Source organism: Macaca fascicularis, chromosome 16 (assembly GCF_037993035.2).
Source record: "Macaca fascicularis isolate 582-1 chromosome 16, T2T-MFA8v1.1".
In the NCBI taxonomy this organism is placed as follows: Eukaryota; Metazoa; Chordata; class Mammalia; order Primates; family Cercopithecidae; genus Macaca; species Macaca fascicularis.
Genome location: NC_088390.1, coordinates 57,752,096 through 57,764,138, shown reverse-complemented (window position 1 = coordinate 57,764,138; position 12,043 = coordinate 57,752,096). Strand labels below are relative to the sequence as shown.

The window sequence follows — 12,043 nt, the reverse complement described above, 5'->3', positions numbered from 1 at the left end:
CAGTGGTACAATCTCGGCTCACTGCAAGCTCCTCCTCCTAGGTTCGTGCCATTCTCCCGCCTCAGCCTCCTGAGTAGCTGGGATTACAGGCACCCAGTCATGCCTGGCTAATTTTTTTGTGTGTTTTTGTAGAGATGGGGTTTCGCCATGTTGTCCAGGCTGGTCTCAAACTCCTGACCTCAGGTGATCCACCTGCCTTGGCCTCCCGAAGTGCTGGGATTACAGGCATGAGCCACCATGCCTGACCAAGACTCCTTTTTTCTCTTTTTTTTCTTTTCTTCATGTCAGAAGGGTAATGTGCCAACATTGTAACAAGGTTCAAGGGTGGCACATCTCACATATGCCCGTGAACACCCAATCATCACACTCATGCACTACAAAAGGATCAGAGGATCAGAATTTTTCTCTACACAATTTTTTTTTTTTTTTTTTTTTTTTTTTTTTTAGTTAACTGGGCATGTGCCTGTAGTCCCAACTTCTCCCAGCTACTCGGGAGGCTGAAGTGGCAAGATCGCTCGAGCCCAGGAGCTTGGGGTTGCAGTGAGCTATGATTACAGCACTGTACCCCAGCATGGGTAACACAGCAAGACTCTCCCAGAAAAACAAACAAAACCACAAAAAAACTAGAGGTCTTTCTTTGTCACCAGACTTTAAGCTCTTCGGGGGCAAGGATTGTGTCCATTTGCTTCATTGCTGTATATACAGTGTTTAGCACAGCCCTGCCAATATTAACTTTCCAATAAGTGTTTGTAGAATCAATAGATGAATTAACGGATGCAAGTAAAAACCATTATTTCCTTTTCTTTCTTTTTCTTTTTTTTTTTTTTTTTTGGACACAGGGTCTCACTCTGTCACCCAGGCTGGATGTAGTGCAGTGGTGTGATCTCGGCTCACTGCAACCTCCGCCTCCTGGGTCCAAGCGATTCTCGTGCTTCAACCTCTCAATTAGCTGGGATTACAAGCATGTATCACCATGCCTGGCTCTTTTTTTTTTTTTTTTTTTTTTTTGTATTTTTGGTAGAAACAGGGTTTCACCATGTTGGCCAGGCTGGTCTCGAATTCCTGACCTCAAATGATCCTTTTATTTTCTTTTTTTTTTTTTTTTTTTTTTTTTGTGCACGATGGAGTCTTGCTCTGTTACCCAGGTTGGAGCGCAGTGGTGCAATCTCAGCTCACTGCAACCTCCACCTCCTGGGTCAAAGCGATTCTCCTGCCTCAGCTTCACGAATAGCTGGGATTACAGGTGCCTGTCATCATGCCCAGCTAATTTTTGTATATTTAGTAGAGACGAGGTTTTGCCATTTTGGCCAGGCTGGTCTCAAACTCCTGACCTCAGGTGATCTGCCCACCTCAAGCTCCCAAAGTGGTGGGATGACAGGCTTGCGCCACTACACCAGACCCTCTTTTCTTTTTTCTTTTTTTATTTTAAAGATGGGGTCTCCAGCAGGTACGATGTCTCATGTCTGTAATCCCAGCACTTTGGGAGGCCGAGGCAGGCGGATCACCTGAGGTCAGGAGTTCAAGACCAGCCTGGCAACATGGCGAAACCTCGTCTCTACTAAAACTACAAAAATTAGGCTGGACGCGGTGGCTTACACCTGTAATCCCAGCACTTTGGGAGGCGGAGGCGGGTGGGTCACTTGAGGTCAGGAGTTCAAGACCAGCCTGACCAACATGGAGAAACCCTACTGAAAATAAAAAATTAGCCCGGTGTGGTGGCACATGCCTGTAATCCCAGCTACTTGGGAGGCTGAGGCAAGAGAATCAATTGAACCTGGGAGGCGGAGGTTGCAATGAGCAGAGAGCTCACCATTGCACTCCATCTAGCCTGGGTAACAAGAGCAAGACTCCATCTCAAAAAAAAGAGAAAAAAAAATTAGCCACGCGTGGTGGAGGGCGCCTATAATCCCAGCTACTCAGGAGGCTGAGGCAGGAGAATCGCTTGAACCCAGGAGGCAGAGGTTGCAGTGAGCCGAGATTGCACCATTGCACTCCAGCCTGGATGACAGAGTGAGAACTCCGTCTCAAAAAAAAGAAACAAAACAAAACAAAACAAAGATGGAGTCTCACTCTGTTACCCAGGATGGACTGGAACTTCTGGGGTTAAGCAATCCTCCAGACTCAGCCTCCCAGAGTACTGGGATTACAGGCATACACCACCATGCCCAGACCATATTTCCTTTCCACTGGGTGGTGCCCACACACACAGAGATACACAAAGACAAACATGCCCTGTTAGTGCTCAGTAGTCATTTGAATAAATTTTCACAATGCACTCGACTTATCTCAGCATAAACTTTATTGGTTTGGCTTCTCTTGGCTATTCTGGAGTGGGGCTGAGGCAGGAGCTAAGTGAAGGGCAGAATCCAGTCCTGAGCTGGGTGTGGTCAGAGTCACCGAGACCTGGGGAGAGTGGGGAAAGGAGAGGAAGGTTATGGACTTGGAGTCGGCCAAGCACGTTTATCCTGGGACCCAGCCATTGTTGAACCCCTCCTACCTTCAAATCACCTTTTTAAGTATCTTAATTTTTATCAATTTACCTTTTTTTTATTTTTTTTGAGACGGAGCCTCGCTGTCCCCCAGGCTGGAGTGCAGTGGCGCAATCTCGGCTCACTGCAAGCTCTGCCCCCTGGGTTCATGCCATTCTCCTGCCTCAGCCTCCCGAGTAGCTGGGACTACAGGCTCCCACCTCCATGCCCGGCTAATTTTTTGTATTTTTAGTAGAGACGGGGTTTCACCAGGTTAGCCAGGATGGTCTTGATCTCCCGACCTCGTGATCTGCCCACCTCGGCCTCCCAAAGTGCTGGGATTACAGGCATGAGCCACCGTGCTCAGCCTCATTTTACTTATTTTTTAAGAGACAGTCTCACTGTGGTGCCCAAGCTGGAGTGCGGTGACTATTTACGGATGTAATCATAGATTACTGCAGTCTTGAACTCCTGGCCTCAAGCAGTGCTCCCACCTTTGCCCCATCAAATCACCATTTTAATGATAAGTAATCCAAATAATTCACAAAAGTACAGAGACCGTTACCCACCTTCCTACAGAGATTTTCTCACACCCTCTTCATGGATCTGCTCACGCTCCTGTCCCTTCTTCCCCTCCTGAGGTTCCTGTTCCAGATTTGCTCCCTCAATGCCTCCCTAGCTGCTCAGTATCAGTGTCTGAAGTGTTCTGGTTTCCGTGCCCCGCTGTCTGCATCATGAGGATCCTGTCTCACCCTTTAGGAGGACAGGTCTCTTCATAATATTTAGTCCCTCGATTCTGAGACATAAGGAATGGACTGAAGAATTTTCTAGCTGATGAGGTGGATTCAAGAGACCATTGAAGCCACCAATGGCCACAGAGAAAGGAAACATGCCTCCAACTATGCAGTTTCCCATCACCAGGAAGGTACCATGGCCCAAGGGTACAGAGGGAAAGCTGAGAACAGGATGGGGCTCAGCTCGGTGGGTAGGATTGGGGACAGGCAGGGCACAGGATGGGCTCAGCTCGGTCAGTAGGGACAGGCAGGGCACAGGATGGGCTCAGCTCGGTTGGTAGGGACAGGCAGGGCACAGGATGGGCTCAGCTCAGTGGGTAGGAACAGGCAGGGCACAGGATGGGCTCAGCTCAGTGGGTAGGGATAGGCAGGGGAGAGCAGCACCTCACCTGGAAGAGTGAGGAAGAACAAATAGTAATCAGAGCTGCTAACCTTGCAGAGCTCTCATTACTCCTCAAAGGTGGCCCTCAGGTCTCCATTTGAATTGTCTTTATTTTTCTTTTGTTTTTTTCTTTGTATTTTTCCACTTGCATTGTCTTACTTAAAGCTCACAACATCCCATGAAATGATTCTATACCTCTGATTTTAATGAAAACACTGAGGTTCAGAAAGGCTACGTAATCAGCCAGCATGTGGAGGGGCAAAGATCTGAATCCATGTCTGATGCCCAAGCTCAATTTAGAACTGCTGTGCAACACCACATTCCCCTACCTGCACCTGCAGAGGTTTGTCTGATCCACCAAGCAGGCCAACAGCTCTTGAATCAGCAAGTCCCGCAGCAAATCTTCATCGCTGGGGTTCTTGGGTGGGGAGCTGCAAGGTAAGAGCCTCTGGCTGACTGTTTTAGCCTGAGCCGCGCCCAAAGAGAGTAAACACAGGACTGGGGACACCACTGAGGGGCAGCCACGGATTGGGGGAGGGAGCCAACACAGCTGCCTCTCTGTTGGCTCAGCTCTGAGATCTGGAGCCTGCTTTCTGCCAGCCCCACCCAGCACTGCCTGCCTGGGGAATATGGACTCTTCCTACAGGGAGAGTCAAACAGAATTCTGGTGTGAGATATTCCGCCCATCCACCTCTGCAAGTGTTCCAGCATGCAGAGAGTACTTTGGGCACATTCACTTTTTGAAATGACCTGTGCCATTCAGAGAGGGGATAACTGATTTCAGGGGAGTGGGCCTGGGAAGATCCCCCACTCTTTCACAAACAGCCTTCCCGAAGTTTGGCAGGGGGAGGTGGTGAGGCCGGAACCTGAGGTCTCTTCTTTCCTGCCCTTCTCCTGACTCAGTGACTCTGCTGTGTATCAAGTCATCAATCTTAGAAACCCTGTCCCTGAAACCCCTCCTAGCACCCCTCCCCTGTTCCTCCAAGCCTTCTTCCTTAAGCTTGGGCTGACCTCCAGGAGTTTGCTCAATGAAGACCCCTCTTTGAACTCTTGAGAGGAAGAGGATGATTATCGCGGGTCCTTGCTCTGCTCTGGGGTCAGGGAGAGGGAGCAACGAGGTGGGGGCAGGGCAGGAGGCTCGGCTGCCTCCCTTCCCTCTGCGCCCTGACTCACCTCTGTGGCTCCACTGCCTCCTCCTCCTTCCTATTAGCTTGACTGGCCAGCTCGAGTGCCCGAGCCTCCCTCTGGGTGATGTTGTGTTTCCAGCTGGGAAGATAAGATTAGAGAGTGGGCAAGCTGTGGAGACTCCAGGCTAGAGACACTTGAATCTTTTAGTACCTCAACCCCAAAAGCAGAGGGTACCTTTCTCCACTTAAGCCCACCCAATGGTGGTCTTCAGCTGCCTCCACCAGTGAACAGCTTTTCAGAATCTACCACGCTGACCAGAGACGGCATAGAGCAGGGAGAAGGATAAGGACAGTTCATCTTCTCTTCACTTTTGTGTGTGTGTGTGTGTGTGTGTGTGTGTGTGTGTGTGTGTGTGTGTGTGTGAGATAGGGTCTGGCTGTATTTCCCAGACTGGAGTGCAGGGGCACCATCTCGGCTCACTGCAACCTCTGCCTCCCAGGCTCAAGCCATCTTCCCGTCTCAGCCTCCTGAGTAGCTGAAACTACAGGCAGGCATTACCACACCACACCCAGCTAATTTTTGTACTTTTTGTTTGCCATGTTGCCCAGGCTGGTCTCGAATGAACTTGTGAGCTCAAACAATCCACCTACCTGGGCCTCCCAAAGTGCTGGGATTACAGGCGTGAGCCACGGTGCACAGCCAATCCTATTTTCTTTCCTTTTTTTTTTTTTTTGAGACAGAGTCTCACTCTGTTGCCAGGCTTGGGGTACAGTGGTGCGATCTCAGCTCACTGCAACGTCCGCCTCCAGGGTTCAAGCAATTATCATGCCTCAGCCTCCCGAGTAGCTGGAATTACAGGCTGGGTGTGCCACCACACCCAGCTAATCTTTGTATTTTTAGTAGAGACAGCGTTTCACCATGTTGGCCAGGAGGGCCTCAATTTCCTGACCTCATGATCTGCCTGCCTCATCATCCCAAAGTGCTGGGATTACAGGTGTAAGCTACTGGGCCCGGCCCTAGCCAGTCCTGTTTTCAAAGTCTAAAGTGGGTCTGAAGCGGCCATCGCCAAGCAAGCAGTCATTAGAAGGAGCTCATCTTTCCCTCCCTTCATCCTCAGACCCCTGGGGCTCCTCTCTGAGCTCCCATACATCTTCTGACTCCTCCCCTTAGAAGTAAAGGATTAGGGCCAGCACAGTGGCTCACAATTGTAATCTCAGCACTTTGGGAGGCCAATGTGAGTGGATCACTTAAGCCCAGGAGTTTGAGAACAGCCTGGGCAACATAGTAAGACTCTGTCTCTACAAATAATTTTAAAAATTAGCCAGGCATGGTGGTGTGAGGCTGTAGTCACAACTACTTGGGAGGCTGAGGTGGGAGGATTGCTTGAACCCAGGAGGTCAAGGCTACAGTGAGCCATGATGGTGCCACTGCACTCCAGTCTGGGTCACAGAGAGAGCTCCTGTCTCAAAAAAAGAAGAGAGGCTGGGCGCGGTGGCTCATGCCTGTAATCCTAGCACTTTGGGAGGCCAAGGCGGGCAGATCACAGGGTCAGGAGGTAAAGACCATCCTGGCTAACACGGTGAAACCCTGTCTCTACTAAAAAAATACAAAAAAAATTAGCCATGCGTGGTGGGCGCCTGTAGTCCCAGCTACTCGGGAGGCTGAGGCAGGAGAATGGCACGAACCCGGGAGGCAGAGCTTGCAGTGAGCCGAGATTGTGCCACTGCACTCCAGCCTGGGCGACAGAGCGAGACTCCATCTCAAAAAAAAAAAAAAAAAAAAAAAGGGAAAAGAAAAAAAGAAGTAAAGGATTAGGGAATAGCCCTGGTCCCTACCCCTAGCCTAGACTGGTGCCCAAGTCAGGGTCCTGGCCAGAGCTACCATGTCTAACTCGCCATCCTTGCCTAGTGAAAGGTGCCACCCAGGGTGGGTGCGGTGGCTCACGCCTGTAATCCCAGCACTTTGAGAGGCCAAGGCAGGTAGATCACCTGCAGTCAGGAGTTCGAGACCAGTCTGACCAACATGGAGAAACCCCATCTCTACTAAAAATACAAAATTAGGCCAGGTGCGGTGGCTCTTGCCTATAATCCCAGCACTTTGGGAGGCTGAGGCAGGTGGATCATGAGGTCAGGAGTTCGAGAACCAGACTGGTCAACATGGTGAAACCCCGTCTCTACTAAAAAAAAAAAAAAAAAATTAGCCGTTCATGGTGGCACACACCTGTAGTCCCAGCTACTCAGGAGGCTGAGGCAGAAGAATCGCTTGAACCCAGGAGGCGGAGGTTGCAGTGAGCCAAAATCGAGCCACTGCACTCCAGCCTGGGCAACAGAGCTACACTTCATCTCAAAAGAGAAAAAAAATAAAAATTAGCTGGGCATGGTGATGCATGCCTGTAATCCTAGCTACTCGGGAGGCTGAGGCAGGAGAATTGCTTGAATCCAGGAGGTGGAGGTTGTGGTGAGCCAAGATCGTGGTATTGCACTCCAGCCTGGGCAACAAGAGCAAAACTCTGTCTCAAAAAAAAAAAAAAAGAAAAGAAAAGAAAAGAAAAGAAAGAAGAAAAAGAAAGGTGCCACCTGGGGTTGTGCATCACGTGGCCTGTGTGGCCACAGCCGATGGCCTCCTCTGAAGGTAGGAAGGCAGAGCCCAGAGCCCAGCACAGGGAACAGGAGGAGTATAAGCAACGACTCACTCATTCTTCTTCCCCTTTTGGGCCAGCAGCCAGTTTACGAAGTCTTGTTGGTGAATCTTGTCCATGGCAATACTATAGTCACTGATGAAAGTCCCTTCGGCATACCTGGGGCCTCGAGGTTGAGGGCTGCTCACCTTAGCATGAGATCCGACAGGCAGGGAGGGGAGAAGGCTGGAAATAAGGGTGCAGAGAAGGGGCAGAGATGGGGGGAGAATCACAACGCTAGGATAAATGACTATCACTAACAGGAGGCAGACACTTGAAAACAAACGAGTCCGTTTTTATGGAGACTCCCTGCAGATCCACTCCCCCACCCCACCCCACCCCACCCCAGGCTTTATCCTCAGCTCCAGGGCCCACTTCCTGCAGCCTCAGTGTGTGTGGCTCTGGATTCTGGCCAAAAAGGGATCACGGGGCCAGGCGCGGTGGCTCATGCCTGTAATCCCTGCACTTTGGGAGGCCAAGACAGGCGGATCACCTGAGGTCGGGATAGAGACCAGCCTGACCAACATGGAGAAATCCCGTCTCTACTAAAAATACAAAATTTAGCCAGGTGTGGTGGCACATGCCTGTAATCCCAGCTATTCAGGAGGCTGAGGCAGGAGAATCACTTGAACCCGGGAGGTGGAGGTTGCAGTGAGCCGAAATCGTGCCATTGCACTCCAGCCTAGGGAACAAGAGTGAAACTTCATCTCAAAAAAAAAAAAAAAAAAAGGCTGGGCGCAGTGGCTCACACCTGTAATTCTAGCACTTTGGGAGGCCAAGGCAGGAGGATCATGAAGTAAGGAGATCAAGACCATCCTGGCTAACACAGTGAAACCCCGTCTCTACTAAAAAGACAAAAAAATTAGCCGGGCGAGGTGGCGGGCGCCTGTAGTCCCAGCTACTTGGGAGGCTGAGGCAGGAGAACGGCGTGAACCCGGGAGGCACAGCTTGCAGTGAGCTGAGATCACACCACTACACTCCAGCCTAGGTGACAAAGCGAGACTCCATCTCAAAAAAAAAAAAAAAAAAAAAAAGGGATCAGGGGTCCCCCTCATCTGAAAGGACTGAGTCACACAATTCCCTCCTTTATTCCTCCTGCCCTGGCCCTTCCTGATTCAGTTTCTTGGTTCACATTCCGCAATAATAGTCAACTCATACAAAAGCACTGACTGTGACTCTGGCAGTTTATAAGCCCTTGAATCCATAAAATATAATTTCATCCTCACAACATCCTATGAGGTAGGTTCTAGTTATATCCCCATTTTGTGAGTGGAGAAACAAAGGTGCAGAGATTACCTTATTATTATCTTATTATCTGCCACTCCGTATAGGTAACAGATCCAGGATTTACCCCAGGCCATCTGGGCTCAGATCTATGTTCTTAACATGTACGTGATACAGGCCAGGCGCAGTAGCTCACGCCTGTAATCCCAGCACTTTCGGAGGCCCAGGCAGATGGATCACAAGGTCAGGAGTTCAACACCAGCATGGCCAAGATGGTGAAACCCCATCTCTACTAAAAATACAAAATTAGGCCGGGCGCGGTGGCTCAAGCCTGTAATCCCAGCACTTTGGGAGGCCGAGACGGGCGGATCACGAGGTCAGGAGATCGAGACTGGCTAACACGGTGAAACCCCATCTCTACTAAAAATACAAGAAAATTAGCCGGGCGAGGTGGCTGGCGCCTGTAGTCCCAGCTACTCGGGAGGCTGAGGCAGGAGAATGGCGTGAACCCGGGAGGCGGAGCTTGCAGTGAGCCGAGATCGGGCTACTGCACTCCAGCCTGGGGCACAGAGCAAGACTCCGTCTCAAATAAATAAATAAATAAATAAATAAATAAAAATAAAAATACAAAATTAGCAGGGCGTGGTGGCAGGTGCCTGTAATCCCAGCTGCTTAAGAGGCTAAGGCAGAGAATAGATTGAACACAAGAGGCGGAGGTTGCAGTGAGCCGAGATCGAGCCACTGCACCCCAGCCTGGGTGACAGAGTGAGACTCTATCTCAAAAAAGAAAGAAAGAAAGAAACATCTACATGATACTGTTCTCTTCTTGTACGTGTTCTGATATCTGTGCCTCAAATTGACAAATTACATATGCCAAATTTACGTGGGCATATGGTTTGTCCTTGCACCTGAGAAAGCCCAACTCTACTCAAATAAGTTATTTATTGGTCCTGAAAACACAGTCTGAGCCCCCTGCTATATTCGCTGGTCATATTCTCTGCTTTTCCACACAGTACTCATGATGATTTGCAACATGCCTATATGGTTCTTGGTTTATTTCCTCCTTGGGTCTGTGTGCTTCATGAAGGCAGGAGGCATTTGTGGACCAATGTTCACATACATCCCTTGTGCCTGGTACAGAGGAGGCCCTCTCTAAAATTTGATTGAAAGCATGCATAATGGTCAGGCATTGTGGCTCACGCCTGTAATCCCAGCACTTTGGGAGGCCGAGGCGGGTGGATCACTTGAGGACAGGATTTCAAGACCAGCCTGGCCAACATGGCAAAACCCCATCTCTACTAAAAATACAAAAAAATTAGCTGGGTGTGGTGGTAGGTGCCTGTAATCCCAGGCTGAGGCAGGAGAATTGCTTGATCCTGAGAGGCAGAGGTTGCAGTGAGTCAAGACTGCACCACTGCACTCCAGCCTAGGCGACAGAGTGAGACTCTGACTCAAAAAAAAGCCCAGGCACGGGATTACATGCCTTCAATCCCAGCACTTTGGGAGGCTCAGGCGGAGAGATCATCTGAGGTCAGGAGTTTGAGATCAGCCTGGCCCACATAGTGAAACCCCATCTCTACTAAAAATACAAAAATTAGCCAGGCGTGTTGCCGGGCACCTGTAATCCCAGCTACTCGGGAAGCTGAGGCAGGGAAAATTGCTTGAACCCAGGAGGGAGAGGTTGCAGTGAGCCGAGATTGTGCCACCACACTCCGGCCTGGGTGACAGAGCGAGATTCCATCTCAAAAAAAAAAAAAAAAAAAAGAATGCATTCATAAGCCTGGGTAACATGGCGAAACCTCATCTCTACAAAAAATTCAAAAAGTAGCTGAACATGTTGGTTCGCGCCTGTGGCCCTAGTTGCTCGGGAGGCTGAGGTGGGAGGATACTTGAGCCTGGCAGGCAGAGGCTGCAGTGAGCTGCGTTCACGCCACTGCACTCCAGTCTGGGCGACAGAGCAAGGGTCTGTCTCAAAAAAAATAAAAAAGAAAAAAAGAAAAGAAAGAAGCAAACATGCATAAATGAATAAAGCATTCGTTGGGAAGTGAGACTCATCTTCGGACAATTAACCACCAGGAAGTCCCTCCAGAGATCTAACCATAGTCTCTCCCACTGTAACAGTGGCACACAATAAATCCTCTCTGGCTCAGTGCTCACTTTGCACTCACATTGCCGGCAGGTATTTCCCTGGAGCTTCCTACCTCTTAGACTGGATGCCTTCCCTTTCTTACCTCCCACTTGAAACAAATCCAGAACCTGTCTTCTGAGCCCCTCCTCTTCCCCATCCCTTCCCTCTCACCACTCCTACCTGGAGTGACCCTCTTTCTTCTCTCCTAGTCCCACTGCCAGGAACAGGGACAGCAGCAGCAGAGCGAAGGTCTTCATGGCCACCATCTTCCAAGGTTATTTCCTGAGCTAAGACAGAAAACAGCCAGGACGTGCTGAGACAGCAACCAGTAGGGGCTCTGAAAGCTGGGGAGGGGCAAAGCCTTGAGGTTTGGACCTTTTCTTTTCCTCTTTTTTTTCTTTTGAGATGGAGTCTTGCTCTGTTGTCCAGGCGGGAGTGCAGTGACACAATCGTGGCTCACTGCAGCCTCAACCTCCTGGGCTCAGGCAAAACTCTCACTTCACCCTCCCGAGTACCTAGGACCACAGGCATGTACCACCATGGCCAGCTAATTTTTAAAATTTTGTATAGAGATCGAGTTTCCCTCCATTGCCCAGGCTGGTCTTGAACTCCTGTGCTCAAATGATCCTCCTCCCTCGGCTCCCAAAGTATTAGGATTACAGGCATGAGGCACCACACCTGGCTATCTTCTCACGTCTCATATAGAGGAAGAGAAAAGTAAGATGCCAGGGCTGCTGGGCATCTCAGGGTTGCCAAGATCCACCCATTCTCAGGTCATCTCATCCATCCCTGTCTCCACTTCTCTTACCAGACTTCCTTTCCAGCTCTTCCAGAAGAAGGACAGATAGGGGTCTCCTTTCCCTGCCTTCTGGACCTTCTGAGCCTGCTGAAGAAATCAGGCCCCAGCTCCTTTATATTAGGCATAGACCTGCTGATTAGCCTAAAAGCATCTTATCTCAAGAAATTAAGCCCACAGCTCCTGCCACATTAAGTCCATTTTACACATAATAGAGTTGCCCTTTCCACCTGAACTGTGCTAATTGGTGATTAACATTTGGCTATCTCCAGCTGTTGTCTGGGGCCTGCCTGTGGGTAGGGTATCCTAAGTACCCCCTTTTTTCTTCCTCCTCCTCTCTTCTGGGCAAAGGGCCCACTACTCTTCTTCTATGCCCTACTTCCTTTACAGTTGCCCTCAGTTAGAAAGGGTACTTGTAGGCCAGGCGCGATGAATCACGCCTGTAA

The 12,043-nt window shown here is 49.9% G+C and overlaps 1 protein-coding gene and 1 non-coding gene across 3 annotated transcripts; both read right to left on the bottom strand.

Moving 5' to 3' along the window:
• Positions 1-282: 282 nt before the first annotated feature.
• LOC123569640 (small nucleolar RNA U13) lies at positions 283-386 on the bottom strand. Its single transcript, XR_006693454.2, has one exon. It is a non-coding gene; the product is annotated as a small nucleolar RNA U13 (small nucleolar RNA).
• A 1,895-nt stretch (positions 387-2,281) lies between these two features.
• Positions 2,282-11,689, bottom strand: GIP (gastric inhibitory polypeptide). Of its 2 annotated transcripts, XM_005583591.3 has the most exons (6): positions 11,610-11,689; positions 10,982-11,088; positions 7,465-7,635; positions 4,818-4,910; positions 3,974-4,075; positions 2,282-2,403 (listed from the first exon to the last, which is right to left on the bottom strand). In XM_005583591.3, exons 2-6 carry the CDS (start codon positions 11,065-11,067, stop codon positions 2,394-2,396), a joined length of 462 nt encoding a protein of 153 aa, XP_005583648.1. In that variant the 5' UTR covers positions 11,068-11,088; positions 11,610-11,689; the 3' UTR covers positions 2,282-2,393. The 2 variants fall into 2 exon arrangements, with proteins under 2 accessions (XP_005583648.1, XP_065387440.1); XM_065531368.1 differs by having other exon boundaries at positions 10,982-11,689.
• Positions 11,690-12,043: the final 354 nt, after the last annotated feature.